Below are 19,038 nucleotides of genomic sequence, written 5' to 3'. Positions count from 1 at the left end.
CAGAGTGTCCCTTTTTTATTCCTATCGGCCGCCTCCCCCACTCCCGACGTGACTCATGCCGTCGTGCTCCATCCCCCGCTCAACCACGGGTGGGAGGGAGTTGTTTACATCATGAATCACGGGACGGGATGGCTTTTCTTCCTCCTCGCAGAAGAGGGGGAGGGGCGTCTTCCTTTGTGTTATGATCACTCCCTAACTATTAAATTAAATCACAGCGCATTTAATCGATTTCTGACCATTAAACAATGGAAGGTGAACTATCTATGGAACATGCACTTATCGACATAACTGAGCTAAAGGAAACTGAATGTTGCGTGTGATCGATTTTCCAAATTCGTAACGATATATATATATATATATATATATATATATATATATATATATATATATATATATATATATATATATATATATATATATATATATATATATATAGTGTCACTTAAATGCAAAGTTTGGAATTTTCATGCTTTCACCATGGGAATCTATTCCATTGGTAGTAAAAACACGGTGACTGAAAAATCATTTTATTTGAATAACTATAAAAGGTCACCCCTGCCTTCCAAACCTTAATGCTTGGACGACGTTTCCATAATCGTTCATCAGATATCTAACACATCATGCGTCGCTTAGGCCAAGGTCACATTTGCCACGGCGGCGGTGGGGTCTCCAAAATCTGCGGCCACTAGCAATTATACGGCGGCCGCAGTATTTCCACGGTCACACAATGTGGCAGTCGCATATGTTTTTATTTTTCGGGTAGCCGCACGGCATATTTAGAAATCGTGGATACCGAAAACGTGGGGGTGCTGTACGGTCTTTGATTTGATGTCGCACGCTGACCTTAGAAAAACGCTGCGGCAGCCATTGAATTTTCAAGGGGGGCCCTCAGGCGAACGTGCGGCCAGACGGACGGTAACGAGTGGGTATATATACCAGTTCTTTTTTTTACTGAAATAAAAATATACCAGTATTTATAACTGAATATACTATAACTATAATATACCGTGGTGCCCCCAGAATCCGAACGCCCCATTGTTTGAACAAATTGGAATCCGAACAATTTTTTCGAGAAAATTTTGCCCTAAAAACCAAATACATTTTAAAAAACCGAACACAACGTAGCGTTCATGTTTGTTCACGTGTCTCCCCAACCTGTTCGACCCACATCTTCGCGCTTTGTTCATTCAGTTCGTCGGTGGAAGTACTCGTGAAAGCATCTCTCGTGTGTCGATCGATACTTTAGGCCTCAGTCACATTTGCTCTACGGCGAGGATACAGCGGCCGTACGCCCTTTGAATTGACAGAAACGTGCGGCGGCCACAGAGAAACTGAGGTGGCCTCAGGGTGGCCCTACGCCGTATGGCTATATTTTACAGGCCGTAAGGTCGCCGTGGAATTATAACACGGAGTTATAACATTTTTCATTTCTACGTTCGCCGTAGAAGTTCGACAAGCTGAAAAAAAAGAACTGGTAAAAAAGAAATAATAAAAAAAAATTAACCCATTCGTTACCGTCCGTCTGGCCGCACGTTCCGCTTGGGGTCCCCCTGCGGTCACCTTGCGTCTGCCTTGAAAATTATATGGCCACTGCAGGGACGCCCTAAGGTCACCGTGCGACATCAAATCAAAGACCGTACGGCACCCCCACGTTTTCGGTCTCCACAATTTATAAATACCCCGTGCGTCTACCCAAAAAAGAAAAACATGTGACTGCTACATTGTGTAAACGTGGAAATACTGCGGCCACTTTATAATTGCTAGTGCCCGTACATTGTGTAGACCCTCCGGCCGCCGAGCCAAATGTGACTTAGGCCTTACCTCGTGTTTTCACCTTCATTTGTGATGTTTGTTTTGTTAATCATTTTGTGTTTAAATTAATAACAAAAAAGCAATCCGATCACGTGGTGTGACGGACTGTCGGGCAAGGATTGAATTTCACAGCAAAACCAGTTGTAATTTGGAATATCCATGATTACGTCAGCCCGATGCGTTTGATGAAAGTGATTGTGGTTCTGCGGGCATCGTGTTTGATGAGCTGCCCTGGGGGCAGTGCTCTCGCAGAGTGCGCGAGCGATCGGAACCCAGGACGGAGCTCGAGCCCGTGTGGACCTTTGGATGTGGTGATTGTACCAGTATACATACAATACACTACCACCGAAGGTCATTTACTCATCTTATTTTACCTTAAACATGGGGAATTTCAGTTTAAAGTGTCTTGAAAGTGGGTTTTCTTTGGGTCCACGAACGCATTAATTCACTCCATTATTTCTTATTGGGAAAATATTTTTGGAATCCGAACTTTTTGCAATCCAAACAGCCTCCTGGAACGAATTAAATTGGGATTCTGAGGGCACCACTGTGTATAGGCAAACACCTATACTCCGATCTCAAGCGGTAGCGCACGGTGGACGCACGGTCGATGCAGACTGCCACAGAGGCCTACGTAGCTGCACGTAGGGGAACCGTGCGTCGACCCTGCGTTGCCCACAGGTAGTCACACAGACCGCAAGGCCACCGTACGGCGACCGTGGAAATAGTGCGGCCGCCGTAATTTTTTGGGAGTTGGGAAAATTCATTTTTCATTGAGAAGAGCTTACGGCAGGCGCACGAATAACGCAAGCCCACCGTACGGTCGACGTGGAACACATCTACATCATAGCTCGGCTTGTCGAATTGCTACGGCGAACGTAGAAATGAAAAAAAAGTTATAACTCCGCGCTATAATTCCACGGCGCCCCTACGGCCTGTAAAATATAGCCAAACGGTGTTGGGCCTCCCTGAGGCCACCTCAGTTTCTCTGTGGCCGCCGCACGTTTCTGTCAATTCAGAGGGCGTACGGCCGCCATATCCTCGCCGTAGAGCAAATGTGACCTCGGCCTTAACGACGGGGATACGTTCTGAGAAATGCGTCGTTATGTGATTTGGTTGTTGTGCGAAGTCGGGTCCAGCCTTTTCTTTCAACATCGCAAACAAACTTTTTGCTTTGTCCGTGATCGTCATGGTGCTGAGAGGGATACACTTGTGTGTCTGGTCTTCAATCCAGGTCATTTGAAGTTTCTCCATATGCGATATCGGCCCTTCTCGAATTTTTGTTTGTCTCGTTGCTTCCAATGAAGTAGAACAGCTTCACTTTGTTCTTGCTCTTCAAGATCGTAGCGATGGTGGAATGGGTGCTAACAGGGCATTCTGTTTTACAGTAAACTTTGTTTTTATCAGTGGAAAGAGTACACTCTAAAATTACGATAAAAAGTACAGTTTAGTAAATACAATACATAAACCAGTAACATCGTTGTTTAATATCATTATCAAGTATTATGTACTGTCCATAATTTTTGTGCCATGCTGTACTTTTATACGACTGGCAGCGCAATAGGTTTGTTTACACCAGCATCACCACAAACACGCGAGTAATGTGTTATCTATATTTCTGTAATCTGTATATCTGTGTGTGAGTGTGTATTAATCTGTGAGTATTTTGTTTGTGTGGCAGTTATTGTGACAATCTTAATTAACGATTCAGGGATTCTCATTTCAGTTATGTGATTTCTGGAGATGGAAACCCGCAAGTGTATCTACTTCTTAGGGGTAACGGTTGATGATGTGAATTGGATGCAAGCTTCCTTCCGACAGGCAAGCATTCGTGTACTTCCTTTACCTTCACCGTGAAAATAAATTGACAATGCGTGACGCCTCGAGGAAGTCAGTTCGAGCAGCGATGTCCTTCTGGGAGAAAGCTCACATTCCAACCAGGCTCGAGCAACACTGCGTCAGCAAACTGGAGCAAGTTTTCGAGGCGCGGAAAGGACTCAAAAAGCACGTGTCAAGGACGAGCGATTCACATAAGACGAAAGAAAAATAATTCATTGAACGCCTCGATCGTCTCTTTGCCATCGCCCACGCTGATTGTGAGAAATCGGTCAAGTGCCGAGAGGATTGGGAGTTCCTTCAGCAGCAGCGCCAGAAAGGACGTCCAGGTTCAATTGCAAGTTTGGACAGGACCCATCGGCGGCAAGTCAAAGCTTGTATTCGACGTCGGGAGGAAGAAGAGAAATGAAGAAAGCCATCAGCAGCTGAAATGGAGGCAGTATACAACGTAGCGGTTTTGGAGTCCTCATCCTCCAGCGCAGATGATAACCAAGAAGAAGGAGCATGTGGTGGATCGTTCACGCCAAAACAAAGAGCAATGAAGAACATCATGACATCGGAATTGGCGGCAGCGCTTGATCGCATGCAAGTCTCGTCAAGAAAGGCAGGCAGCTACCAGCTTAGACCATGATGCCAGCGACTACAACATCAATCGTGGATCCATTCATGGTCAGCGTGAAAAATTCCGTACCCTGAAGGCTCGGCAGCGGAAGAGTGAGTTCCAAGGCAATGGTCCGTTGATTATTCACTGGGACGGAAAACTCATGCAAGATCTGACGTCATGAGAATATGTTGACCGCTTACCTATTCTTGTGGCTGGCTCCGGGACATATAAGCTCCTCGGGGACGCCAAAACTTGTCAGGAACCGTGCTGGCACAAGCAAATGCCATCGAAGAATGCTTGGATGAATGGCGAGTGACTGATCATGTCAAAGCTATGTGTTTTGACACAACCGCGACAAACACAGGCCATCTTGGAGGAACTTGTGTTCTTCTGGAAGAAATACTTGGATGTGGCCTGTTATACTGCGCGTGCAGACACCATGTACTGGAGTTGGTGCTGCAGGCGGCATTTGCAGCATCGCTGGGTTCAGTCAACTGGTCCAGAAATTCTGCTTTTCAAGCGCTTCCATGATCATTGGACCTGCATTGACCAGCAACAGTTCCATTGACTTGATGCTATGTTCCTCAGCGACAGCAAGGGACTGGAGCAACTGGTCACAACTCTGTGTCCGGCGGAGAGAACGACCACTAGGTGGGGGAATTTACGTCGTTTCCCACCAGACTCCCCGGAATTGTAGGCCGTCGCTCATGGAAAATTCCGTGACGCGGTGGGTTGCTAAATCGCCAGAGGCCAGCGAGGCCCGCCCACACCACGTGTCTGGATTTGGGAAGTTGGAAGCCGAGATGGAACTGCCACAGCGAACGTCAGGATTCTGACTCGGAAAACGAGTCTCTGGGTCGGCACTCGTCACGCTGTGGTAAGCGAGGTGAGGGTGCGAGGCAAGTGAGATGAAGGTTCCATGGTTCAAGTAAAAGGGGAAATAAAATAAAAGGGGAAATAAAATAAAAGGGGAATAAAATAAAAGGGGAAATAAAATAAAAGGGGAAATAAAATAAAAGGGAAAAAAGGATTTATAATCCTAACTAAAAGCCCATCGCAACGCACCCCGGTGTTTTCCCACAACACACAAGGAAGGGTCTTACTGCACGTATACTCATGGAATAACTAACTTGGGACACCTGAAAGTTGTATGCATATGGTTCCGAGAACCGTAACTATATATATTGTTGTGAATTCGCGCCCGCCGGCGTGCGAACGGCCACGTAACTCGAATCGCGGTACGTCGCCCACCGGACGGACAATTCTGTCATGACCCTCTCGGACTAACGTCGGGAGCTAGTCACGGGTGGGCCTTTCGGCCTCACCACGATCGTGCCAATCGGCCCCCCGCGTGGGATAGGGTTGTTCGCCAAACTCGACCTACCTAAGTACCCACGCGGAGGGTAGACCGGGCGATCGCACCTCGCCGCAGGTCGACTCCGGACACGGGCCACTTAAGCGACCCGTTCCGTACTATCGGGATAACCGAGCGGTGTTATCGTCGACCTCGACGGTTCCGATTAATTATCGGGAATATTAAGCCCACTACCAACCCTTTACGTGAAGCAAGATGGAGATTCAATTAAAGAAAAGACGAAGCGAAACGGGAAAACAGTTCAACATGATGCACATTTATTCCGCGGCACACGGAGAGCACACATATACAATTACAACAATTATGCACCATAAGCAGATGTAACAAAAGAAACACAACAATGCAGATCTACAACCAACGACGCGTGCACACGGCAACACTTACACAGTTTTACTTTACAGACGGCGCCAACAACACATTTACTCAAAAGTAAAAGAAAAGGCCACCCTCAAAGACAAGGGGGCAGACGGAGCCTATGGGCCAATATTTGCGCGGGACCTGAAAGAGCGGTCAGGTCCGCGAGACCGGGTGGATCCTACCCGTGTCTTTGTGATGAGCCGGAAATGTGGCGGCGTGGCGGTGCCCCGACTTCGTGGTCCTTCGCGGGTTTCGTTGGCACTGCTTGGAGTGGGGTGGGAACGGGGCCCCCTTTTCGCACTATTTCAGCGCAGGGGGAAAAAGGGGGAATTGTTGATGCTCTGGGGAAAGAGGATAGCTGGCTTGCTTGGGTCCCGCGACGAGCGATTCCACCACGACCTCGTCGCCGACCACCGTTTTCCTTGCCTCGGACCCGAACTACTCGGTCTCTTCCCCAATTCTCCTCAGCCGACTGCAGCAAACCACCTGTACGCCCTCGCCTCCCAACTCCACTCCGCACTCCAACCCGACTCTGCCCCAAAACTCTCTTCGCCCTTCCAAGGACGACTCCCTGCTCCTCCAAGGCCGACTCTGCGCTCAAACCGACTCGACCGCGCTCCAAGCTCCAGGCTTCCTCTCTCTGCAGCTCCCCGACAGACTCCGAACCCCGACAGACTGCGAGCTCCACTCAGCTCTCCGACCTCTCCAGACTGACTCTTTTCAAATTCGCCCCACGCTCGGCGCTTTATAGACCGGCAGGAGAACCCATATGAAAATTTCTGGATCAGAACGAGCTCGGGGGTGGAGCTACGCTCGCCCATTGGACGGAGGAAAAGGGGCGTGAGTCTCCCCTGATCCTAGAATTTGCATATCGCGATTCTACACCGACGCGCCTGGAGGCGGGGCCAAACCGCCCCGCGCTTGCTGATTGGACGGATCAGAAGTGGGCGTGTAGCATTCCTGATCCGAATTCTCCTCGATAAGGCCGCATTTTGCACTCACGGCTCGGCGCGCATCTTGCACGAGCCCAGGACAGCCCGACGCCCGGTGGCCACAAGTGGTGCGGGAATGGCCGCAGAAGGAGAGGTGAAGGTGGTGGAGGGTTTAAGGTGGTGCTTTATGGCCATGGTGCCGTTTGGAATGGCGGTGATGCGATGTTTGCGGGAGCGAGTTGTGAAGGTAAAGATCGTGGCTGTTGGCGTTGTTGTTGTTGTTGTTGTTGTTGTTGTTGTTGTTGTGAAGTGGCGTTGTGGTTGGTGGTTGTTGTGTGATGGCGGTTGAGACGTGGTTGGTTCAAAATAAAGATAGAACAGAAAAACGGCTATCTCAAAGGGTCGCAGCTCGAATGAATCACATTTATTCCCTCTAAACAACGGGTTTGGGGCTAACTACACATGTACTTACAGAGATATCTCACCTACGGGACCTGAATGGTGGTTTGCGAATTTCCTCAACCGCAACACTACCCCCTCCCCTTTTTGCAGACTCGTCCCGAGTCGTCAAATTCTCGTGTGCCATCATGTGTAGTTCTCCCCTAAAACGTTTTACCTATGGATCCCTGAGTGCGACATTCATGGTATTCGTGTCCCCAAAATAAATAACCTGAGTGCTGAGTAACTAACTAAACAAACCAACTCACACAGACGACTTAAATAAAATTGCCGGCGCGAGACAGACATGCCGGGGGCGCACTCATATGTACAGTACATCTTAACCTTAACTTACAAATTTTACACTAAACCATGGCCCAGGATCAATGGATTCTGCAAAAAGAAAGCAGTTAGCAGGGAGCCAGGCTGCTCACATGCAGTCTCTGGCTCAAGCAATGCAGGTGACAGGGAACATGGCCGGCTGCTCACACGCAATCCAAGGCCTTCCCTTTTTAAAATGAACCCAGTGAACCACAACGGTGCATGGGCTGCACAAACGCAGTCTCCGTGCCAGCTCAAGTGGCACACGCAATGAACACAACAGATGGATGGATGGATGGATGAATGGATGGACGCAAACACGGTGCATGGGCCGCCACTGCAGGCCCGTGTTGTCGCTGCCAACAGGGCAGTTCTCGCAGCTTGCAAACTGTTGCTTTCTGATCCTGGCGCACATGGCAATGAACAGGGGGGGGGGGGGGGCAAAGCAAAATTGAACAGGGCTGGTGAACATGGGCAGTGGGCATGGCATGGCAAAGGCAGCAGGCAAACACAGCCTGCAGAACCAGGCCGCTGCAGGCAAACACAGCCGGCAGATGAAGTGGGCCGGCACAGGCCTTGCAGCAACACAGCCAGCAGATGAAGCTGGCCAGCCTTTTGACTTGAGATTGAGGTTGGTGGAGGGAGTGCGGTGGTGCTGGCCACTCGGAAGGCGGGCTCGGACCTACCCTACGGTCTCCCTCCCAACCTATCGCCTTTGTCTGTCACTGTCCATACCCACTCCCTTAATTTATCCAAAACCAATTTTTGCCCCAATTAATTAATTTTTGATTTTTTTTTTCTTTTTCTCCCACTATAATTCGTCCCCTAACCCCCCTTTACTGTCTCTGTTCAGCTAACCTATCGTCTACTCGCCTACTCCCAACCTTTACGTTCCCTTCCCGGAGGGGAACAAGGGAGGGCTGGCGTCCTGTGTGGAGGCCCAACGAAGCCTCAAGATGGCCTCCCCAGACTTCAGCGATCTCACCCAAAGTGGGTCCAGCGGCCCACAACGAGAGCAAGGGGATGGATGGTGCGGAGGGGTACACTTCCTTATCTACCCTAACCATTAACCTTTAAACGAACCCGGGGCTTTCAACAAGCGCCTCTCGCTTAAACTATTGGTTCTAAAAACCAAGATTCCCGTCGCCTGTGTTGGTGTCCTCACAATTTCGGGCCTCGCCCCCCAATTTTCTTTCCGTGCCTTCACACGGTCTCATGGCTGGGATGCGTGGCTCCCCTTGGCAGGCACAACCCTCTGCCGATTCTCCAGCGATGGCACCCCCGGGCACTACACTGCCTCCGAGCCTACCAGCTCCCTAAACACCGGGGAGTGCCCCCCATGGCACTTCCCCTGAAATGCACACGTGGCAGGCTGGCTTCCCAGGCCCCTTTCCGAGGGTCACCCATGCCCACAACACTGCCCACGCGGCTAATGGTGCCCCGGGCCCCTGCACCAAGCGGACGCACCCGTGCCCACTATGCTATCCCGGCCCGCCATGGGCCCTTGGCCTACTACGGCCGACTAGCCTGGTGCCCGGGGTACCCACTCAGCGATACTCACCTTTCGCAGCCACGCTCCCAGCCCGTCAACAGGGCTCCTGCACCCCTCCAAATGGGTTTCGAGCCTACTTTCCCACCAACAACAAAACGACCTCCATTTTGTCAATTTGACTAACCCCCTAACTCACTCTACACTGACCCCGGGGGTCCCTTGGGCGGGAGTCACTCCTCCCCCCAATCACTCATCGCACCATGCATTCCTCATTCGCTCCATTCACACAGACCCGCTGGCCTCACTCACTCAACATGTACACGTTTCCACTTCACAACCCTTCAACACACACACACCGCTGAACTCTGCCATCCTTCTAACTACCTCCCCTAACTAACTCGTGCTCCCACGTCGTCTCTTAAACTATAGCACGTTCCTTTTAACCTACGTAGCTAAGCTACGTCCCCTCTACACACTCAGAGTCTGTCACTGTCTCCAAATCTCTAAAAATCATTTCCCCACCTAAATCTGGCTACAATCCCTCTAACTAATCCATTCCACGGACTCCATGAGGACTTACCCCTGCCCCATGAAGTCGGTCTAACTAAGCTAACCCTTCCCCCTAGCTAGTTTCATCCTGTGCCCAGGCCAAGGGGATCATTCACCCCTTGCCCAGGAATCCTGTTCACCCGAAAGCGAGGCTTGCTTTTTTTTTTTCCACATGCGCAGCACCAGCGCGGCAAATCGCAACCTGCGCACCAGCGTGGCAATTCAGAGCCGTGCACCTTTGGCGTGACGTCATGGCAGCTGTTCGCGTCCCTCGGCCCTCTTGGACGGTACCATCCAGCAGGGATTCACCCTCCTGCCGGATTCCAACCACACACACGCAGCCATGACGTCACCCGGCGCATAAAAAAACACAAGCCTCATGTCTCGAGGGGTTCCCCACGCGAACACATGTGCTCTGCCCGTTGGAGCTGAACACACCCGCTCGCGTGGAGAACCCGTCCGGTCCAAATCCGTAATCCTGCCGAAACTTTGTCCGTCCGCGGGATCGGCAAATCCACCGCGTGCGTTTCCGGACCGGACTTCACTCCCGCAAGCGAGCACGTGGGGGCCTCGTGCGTTGCACAGCACGGACCTCGCGCTCGCTGCTGGGTGAACCCGGCACAGTCCCTGAAACAGCGACAGCCGCTACTCGGCTTTTGTCCCTCTGTCGCCGTTGTCGTCGCCATTCCACCCACGCACACCTGCGTGTCACGACACTCACACACCATTCCATTACATTCACATTCACACCGGGAGATGCGGCTGCATGCTCACGCATGCCAACCGACATCTCCCTCACATACAGCGACCTTACACACACGGTCTCCCTCACACTCGGCCGCTCACTCACTTGTGCCATACCACTCACACACGCGGGGGCACTCGCCCGCGGTGTCTCACTCACAGACGGCGCGCTGAGGAGCACGCACCTCGGCACTCTTGCAAACACACCACTCACACACGGGGTCGCTTCCACACACGGGGCCGCATTCACACCTTGCACCACACACACCGGAACAACCACACTGGGGATTCGTGTCCCCACAAGGGTCTCCGGGGCCTCTATACCCCCCAAGCTTTCCGTACACCTGTCCACAGCACCCGTCCCCTCAACCTCACAAAGCACGACCGAACCCACCTGGTCGTGACTCGCCTCAAGGGGGAATACTCCTTCCCCTCGTTCCTGGAGGAGACTATCCAACTGCTCGCACCGGGTCCCTACACGTTCCGCGAGCTCACCCTCATCGTCCTCCACTAACTCCGTGTGTGTGTGTGTGTGCGACTCTAACCCCGTCTTCATCATGTAGTCTTCCCTCTATCGTTCCGTTCTCCCGTGTCTCTGCCAACTCAGTCACCTCTTCACCCTTTACCTCCCTTGTCTCCACTATTTTTATTTCCTTTGTCGTCACCTCGTGTCTCGTCTCAAACATTTCGGTCTCCCCATTTATTTTTTCCCTCTCGGTCACCGTCACTTCTTCCGTCACGATCCTCGCCCAACACGTCTCCCGAATTGTTTTATCCTCACCCGCCTCCACCGCGGGCCTGACAGCCGTTGCACCCCCTCCCAGCTCGTTCGCTCCCACACGTGGCGTCGCCATTTTGAGCTCCCCGGTTATTGCCTCCATGCCTGCCTGCAGGCTTCGGCCCATGTTCTGCGTCTCACCCCGCAGTTCTTTCATTTCTTCCTTCAAATTCGCCTTCATTTCGTTTGTATTTGTATCCATCTTTTCGTTCATGCCTTATATTTCGTTTTTCATTTGTTGCGTATTCGTATCCATTTGCGTGTTCATGCCTTTTATTTCGTTTTTCATTTGTTGCGTATTCACATTCATTTGTTGTTTATTCGCATCCATTTTTCTGATCAATGCCTCAAACATTTCCATCGTCCGATCCGTCGGCGAATTCGCACGTGGGGGCCGTTCGTCCGCCACCCCAGCCACTGCGCCCATTTCAAACTCTGGGTTCAGTTGGGGGGAAAGTTCGTCCTGTACAACCAGCATTTCCTGCCCGGGGTTCTCATCCTGGACCATGGATTCCAACAATTCTACATCCATTTCTAATAGCCCCGGCTCCCGCTCACCTTGAGACTCCATCTTATTTCTCGTAAGGGGTTAATTTGGCCTGCTCGTAATTTGGAGGGAATCGGGGGTCGCTCCTCTCACCCCTGGACCGATTCCCGTGAATTTAGCTGGAGACAGGAGAGCCCGTTTTCCCGCTCTCCGACACCAGTGCCGCGAGGAGGGGGATGGGTTTGTATCCCACTCCTGACACCAGTGTTGCGAATTCGCGCCCGCCGGCGTACGAAAGGTCACGTAACTCGAATCGCGGCAAGTCGCCCACCGGACGGACAATTCTGTCGTGACCCTCTCGGACTAACGCCGGGAGCTAGTCACGGGTGGGCCTTTCGGCCTCACCACGATCGTGCCAATCGGCCCCCCGCGTGGGATAGGGTTGTTCCCCAAACCCGACCTACCTAAGTACCCACGCGGAGGGTAGACCGGGCGATCGCACCTCGCCGCAGGTCGACTCCGGACACGGGCCCCTGAAGCGACCCGTTCCGTACTATCGGGATAACCGAGTGGTGTTATCATCGGCCTCGACGGTTCTGATTAATTATCGGGCGTATTAAGCCCACTACCAACCCTTTACGTGAAGCAAGATGGAGATTCAATTAAAGAAAAGACGAAGCGAAACGGGAAAACAGTTCAACATGATGCACATTTATTCCGCGGCACACGGAGAGCACACATGTACAATTACAACAATTATGCACCAAAAGCAGATGTAACAAAAGAAACACAACAATGCAGATCTACAACCGACTACGCATGCACACCGCAACACTTACACAGTTTTACTTTACAGACGGCGCCAACAACACATTTACTCAAAAGTAAAATAAAAGGCCACCCTCAAAGACAAGGGGGCAGACGGGGCCTGTGGGCCAATATTTGCGCGGGACCTGAAAGAGCAGTCAGGTCCGCAAGACCGGGTGGATCCTACCCGTGTCTTTGTGATGAGCCGCAAATGTGGCGGCGCGGCGGTGCCCCGACTTCGTGGTCTTTCGCGGGTTTCGTTGGCACTGCTTGGAGTGGGGTGGGAACGGGGCCCCCTTTTCGCACTATCTCAGTGCGGGGGGAAAAAGGGGGGAATTGTTGATGCTCTGGGGAAAGAGGAGAGCTGGCTTGCTTGAGTCCCGCGACGAGCGATTCCACCACGACCTCGTCGCCGACCGCCGTCTTCCTTGCCTCGGACCCGAACTACTCGGTCTCTTCCCCAATTCTCCTCAGCCGACTGCAGCAAACCACCTGTACGCCCTCGCCTACCGACTCCACTCCGCGCTCCAACCCGACTCTGCCCCAAAACTCTCTTCACCCTTCCAAGGCTGACTCCCCGCTCCTCCAGGCCGACTCTGTGCGCAAATCGACTCGACCGCGCTCCAAGCTCCAGGCTTCCTCTCTCTGCAGCTCCCCGACATTCTCCGAACCCTGACAGACTCTGAACCCCGACAGACTGCGAGCTCCACTCGGCTCTCTGACCTCTCCAGACTGACTCTTTTCAAATTCACCCCGCGCTCAGCGCTTTATAGGCCGGCAGGAGAACCCATATGCAAATTTCTGGATCAGAACGAGCTCGGGGGTGGAGCCACGCTCGCCCATTGGACGGAGGAAAAGGGGTGTAAGTCACCGCTGATCCTAGAATTTGCATATCTCGATTCTACACCGATGCGCCTGGAGGCGGGGCCAAACCGCCCCGCGCTTGCTGATTGGACGGATCAGAAGTGGGCGTGTAGCATTCCTGATCCGAATTCACCTCGGAAAGGCCGCATTTTGCACTCACGGCTCGGCGCGCATCTTGCACGAGCCCAGGACAGCCCGACGCCCGGTGCTCACAAGTGGTGTGGGAATGGCCGCAGAAGGAGAGGTGAAGGTGGTGGAGGGTTTGAGGTGGTGCTTTATGGCCATGGTGCCATTTGGAATGGCGGTGATGTGCTGTTTGCGGGAGCGAGTTGTGAAGGTAAAGATCGTGGCTGTTGGCGTTGTTGTTGTGAAGCGGCGTTGTGGTTGGTGGTTGTTGTGTGATGGCGGTTGAGACGTGGTTGGTTCAAAATAAAGATAGAACAGAAAAACGGCTATCTCAAAGGGTCGCAGCCCGAATGAATCACATTTATTACCTCTAAACAACGGGTTTGGGGCTAACTACACATGTACTTACAGAGATATCTCACCTACGGGACCTGAATATGGTGGTTTGCGAATTTCCTCAACCGCAACAATGTATATATATATATATATATATATATATATATATATATATATATATATATATATATATATATATATATATATATATATATGTATGTATATATATATATATGTATGTATGTATATATGTATATATGTATATATATATATATATATATATATATATATATATATATATATATATATATAGATATATACATATACATATTATATATATATATATATATATATATAGATATATACATATACATATTATATATATATATATATATATATATATACATATACATATTATATATATATATATATATATATATATATATATATATATATATATATATATATATATATATATATATATATATATATATATATATATAGCAGTGGGGTGTGCTTACACATTGTGTCAGCATGCGAACCATGCTTCCCCATTGTCTTTAGTTTCTCACATGCATTTGATTTTTCATTTACTTGTTTTTTTTTCTTTTTTTCTTTCAGTTATTGATATTTTCATTTCGGCATGTTGTCCGACGATTCTGTGATTTTTGTTTTCCGGTGTACTGGCTTCGATGTCCATTGGCACACAAAACTTCAGCTTTCAATGTCCACCCGCAAGGCACCAGTCTTTAATATCAGTTAGTTAGTGGTGAGAAAGATATATATATATATATATATATATATATATATATATATATATATATATATATATATATATATATATATATATATGGGATAAGTGTATCCTTATCATCCCCCAACTATACCCCCCCCCCCCATCCTCATGGATTACAAATGGACGAAACACTAATCCTTATCATCCCCCACACTACTTCCTACTACAGTCAGTAGTAAGCTGTGTTCATGTTTGCCTTGTGCTCTGTGGGTGGTTCACGTGCTCTGTGGGTGGTTCACTTGCTCTGAGTGTGGTTCACGTGCTCTGTGGGTGGTTCACGTGCTCTGTGTGTGGGTCACGTGCTCTGTGTGTGGGTCACGTGCTCTGTGTGTGGGTCACGTGCTCTGTGTGTGGGTCACGTGCTCTGTGTGTGGGTCATGTGCTGTGTGTGGGTCACGTGCTCTGTGTGTGGTTCACGTGCTCTGTGTTTGCTTTGTACACTCACACTCCGTTGGTGAAGTCATTCATGATGCTTCGCATGTTGGTAACAGTAAGGATCGGGATGAGTGCAAATGGAAGCTGTAGGACAAGGTGTTGTAGCAGGAGGTGGGGGAGGGGGTGGGGGAATGGTGCAAGATGAGAATTAAAGGATGTACGAGCATGGCGCCATTACTAAAATGCAATACAACACAGGAGAGACCATTAAACTCCAGAAGTAAACTTTACCTTCGGTGACTATCCCAAGAAACTTACAAAGGTTGGTCAGTGTGTGTCTACCCACAGAAGATAACAGGTGTGTGTCTGCCCTCAGGAGAGTCAGAAAATAACAACTTTCTTATCTCAGATCTGAACTGTCAAACCTGTCTCCGTCCTCCAATCCTGGTGGCATCCAGTGAAGTCTGTTTCTGGTGTATGTTCCCCCTCCATCCCCTCCCTTACCTAAAATAGCTGCACTGCTGATATCGCACGTGAAAAGGCCGAATGCCTAAACTCCGTGTTTGCTTCTAAATCTTGTGTCCCAAACCCATCTCTTTCTACGCGCTCCTTACCCAGTCACACCCATCTGTCCCTGGACTCTGTGTCCATTTCTCCTGACAAGGTGGAGAGCTTGCTGTCAAACCTTGACTCAGATTCTGCAACCGGTCCAGATGGCATCAGCCCACGTGTCCTAAAAACCTGCTCCTCTGCTCTTGCTCACACTCTCTCTCTGTTCTATTCACCCTCTCATTTGCTCAAGGACATCTGCCATCTGCTTGGAAATCAGCAAACATCACTGCTCTACATAAAAAGGCACAAAAACAGATTCCTGCAACTACAGACCAATCAGCCTTCTCCCAATCATCAGCAAGGTTATGGAATCCATCATCGCTACAGATATTAAATCCTTCCTCTTCTCCAATGGCTTGATTTCCGATCATCAATTTGGTTTCAGACCAGGTCACTGTACCCTGGATATGCTGCTTCTGCTCTCCCAACAATGGATGGAGGTCCTCAATGCCGAACGTGGAATCAGAGCCATATCCCAAGACATATTGTGTGCCTTCGATATGGTCTGGCACCCTGCCCTGCTCACCGAACTCTCTTCCTTTGGTATCCAAGGCCATCTCCACTCATGGCTCGCAGATGTCCTCTCTTGTCACAACCAAAGTGTTGGCCCTAAATGGAGTTCTCTTATCTCCTCTTCCTGTCCAGGCTGGAGTTCCTCAAGGTAGCGTTCTGGGCCCTGTTCTTTTTCTGGTTTTCATCAATGCTCTCTCCGACTCTCTGGAAAATCCTCTTTCTCTCTTTGCTGATGACTCCACCCTCTGCCGTACCATCTGTCATCCCTCAGACCAGCAAGCAGCAGCTTCTTCGCTCTCTGCAGATCTGGAAAAAATCACAAGCTGTTCCAACATGTGCAACATGTATTTCAATGCTGACAAATATCTCACACTCTCACTACGTCTCTCCAAAAGGACCGTCTGGAACACCCCCCCCCCCCCCCACATCTACTTTCTCAACAATCCATTTGAAGAATTCAAGCTTCTGGGTCTCACTTTCGGTCATGATCTTTCCTAGGAAAGCCACATTTCCAACCTGGCCTCCAAATCTAGTCACTGACTGGGCATCCTCCATCGTGCAAAGTTCTTGCTTGGCTCACCTGAGCTCCTGACCACAAACAAAGCTTTCATCCACAGACTGATGAGGTAATGCTCTCCTGTCTGGGCTGGTGCTCCTGCCTCTCACCTTTCTTGGCTTCAAGCTGTGGAAACCAAGACATTGAGGATCATTGGTATCTCCCACGATGAGGCTGAGTCTTTGGGTCTCTCACTCACTCACCGCAGGCAAGTCGGTGGTCTCCTCATCCTACACCGTCTCCTCTCCAGCCTCACCCCCTGCTCTGTCTGTGATATGTCCCCCCTCTATTTCCACAGGGTGCTCAAGGTCCGCCAGCAACCCCTTTCTGGTAAATCTACCAAAATCATGAATCTCTGCTCACCTTCACTCTTTCATTCCTCTTTTTTTCCTGCCTTTGGAACAAGCTCCCACACTCTCTTCAATCCCACTCTTCCCTCCACGTCTTCAAAACAGCTGTTCACTACCACCTCTTATCTTCCCCCATCCGAAACCATGATCTTTTCCACCTCCGTTAATCCACCCTAAACCTACCTCCTTCAAAGTCCCTGCTTTCCTTCCTCAAAGTCCCTGTCGTGTCCATCTTGTTTATCCTGTGTACGTCGATTTACAATGAAGTTGAAGCATGAGATCTGGTCATTAGTGATCCTGATAGAGGTCGATGAGACGTACACGATGGTATGACTTTCAAGGTCACCGAAGGTCAAGGTCAAGGTCACGCGGCCTTTGAAGTTGCGAAAATGACGATTTTCAAATTCTATCTCCTCCCACATTTCTCAAGCGATCTTGAATTTGATTGTGCCATAAGAATCTATGGGACAATATCTAAATTTTGATCGGGCCGGATTTTCGATATTCGCTTTTGTTTTTGCATCACGTGACTTCAAAGTTTGCAAAAACTGCCCTACATTGAGGAGGCGATATATTTTCTCGTAGAGATGACCGTCACTCCCGCACGGGGGTAATTTTTTTAATAACTACCTTTCTTACTCAAATTCATGTGAATGTCAACAAGACACACTGCAAAGTATCTATATTCTAGAACTTTCCACCAATACAAACTTGACACCACCTAATGTGCACCTGGAAACTGTCACATGACATTAAACCCGTTCAACAGCACACCTGCAGTCGAGTCTCAGGTGTCAAGTCTTGTGGAGACTCGCTCGCCAATGTGACAATGTCATGATACCTGACAGATTTTCTCACATGCCACAATACGTTTGATATTTTTATTAAAAAATTTCCCCTTACTTGATTAAATACCCTTCATGGGACATGACCATTAAACTTCTAACTTCTCGAAAATGACTCCATGAATTTGCACGTTTGAAGACTCGAGTCCAAAGGTCTATTTCGCAGGTCCCGTCGAGTCGTCAGCCTCTGGAGTCTCAAGTCACGTCGTGCGACATAAAATAAAATACAACCCGAGGATGTGTCGAGTCCAAATCTCTGACTCGAATCTTCAGGCCTGCAGAATGGAGACATGTAATTGCTCAAGAATAAAATGCAGACTGAGCTGTAACAGATGGCAGTTTCATTAAATCATTGGTTTTATAAACATGACTGGATTTGTGTAACAACTACGACATGGTAGTTTATGGTGAATGAGCTACCTGGATGCTTTGCAAAACATTGAGGAAGTCATTCAGGCCTGTGATGTCTTGGACATCCCGGTATATGGCCACCACAAGTGTTGGCGCGATCGCAATAAGTCTGGTCACGACCACACGGACAAACCTTGGCCACCTGAGATGTACAAATCCCTGGACACACACACACAAATATTGTAAACTGAAGAGCGTGGAAATTGTTCCAGTGATAGGAGCAATGAGAGTGAAAAAGAAATAAAGAAGAACCTTCTGGAGATGTTGAAAGCCATCCTCGGGAAAATTACCACAATCAAACTCCTGGGAATACGATGACAAGCAAACTACAATTGAAGCTGTTCGGGGTTCATTGATGATCCTGAAAAGAGCCCTCAGAACGAAACATTGAGAACAACAAAACTTCATAACTTGGTCCATAAATCGTAATCCCTTATCAAACCAGACTTCGACACATGGGAAGACGCTGTTTCACCTTCTGAAACCCGAATTATGGAGATAACACACACACAAACACACACACACACACACACTCACACACACACACACACACTCACACACAGAGACACACACACAGAGACACACACTCGGGTACAAGGGGTAAACAAGATGGTACTACAGGGACTTTCAGGAAGGAAAACAGGGAAATTGAAGGAGATGGGTTTGGGGTGGATTAATGGGGGTATAAAACATCAAGATTTTGGATTGGGGAAGATATGAGA

General features: G+C 49.3%; 1 protein-coding gene across 2 annotated transcripts in view; it reads right to left on the bottom strand.

The window, feature by feature from the left end:
- Nucleotides 1–19,038, bottom strand: part of LOC147029246 (natural resistance-associated macrophage protein 2-like) — a 118,763-nt gene that overhangs the window by 22,461 nt on the left and 77,264 nt on the right. For both annotated transcript variants that reach the window (XM_085880163.1, XM_085880162.1), the window contains exons 12-13: nt 18,326–18,475; nt 15,100–15,173 (exon numbers count right to left, since the gene is read on the bottom strand). In XM_085880163.1, coding sequence (XP_085736289.1) covers nt 15,100–15,173; nt 18,326–18,475 — 224 coding nt within the window. The remainder of the gene's footprint in view (nt 1–15,099; nt 15,174–18,325; nt 18,476–19,038) is intronic.

This window comes from Eptatretus burgeri, chromosome 4 (genome assembly GCF_056783735.1).
Source record: "Eptatretus burgeri isolate ZD-2024b chromosome 4, Ebu_testis_v1, whole genome shotgun sequence".
NCBI classification, from domain to species: Eukaryota; Metazoa; Chordata; class Myxini; order Myxiniformes; family Myxinidae; genus Eptatretus; species Eptatretus burgeri.
This window is presented reverse-complemented; position numbering and strand designations above follow the sequence as displayed.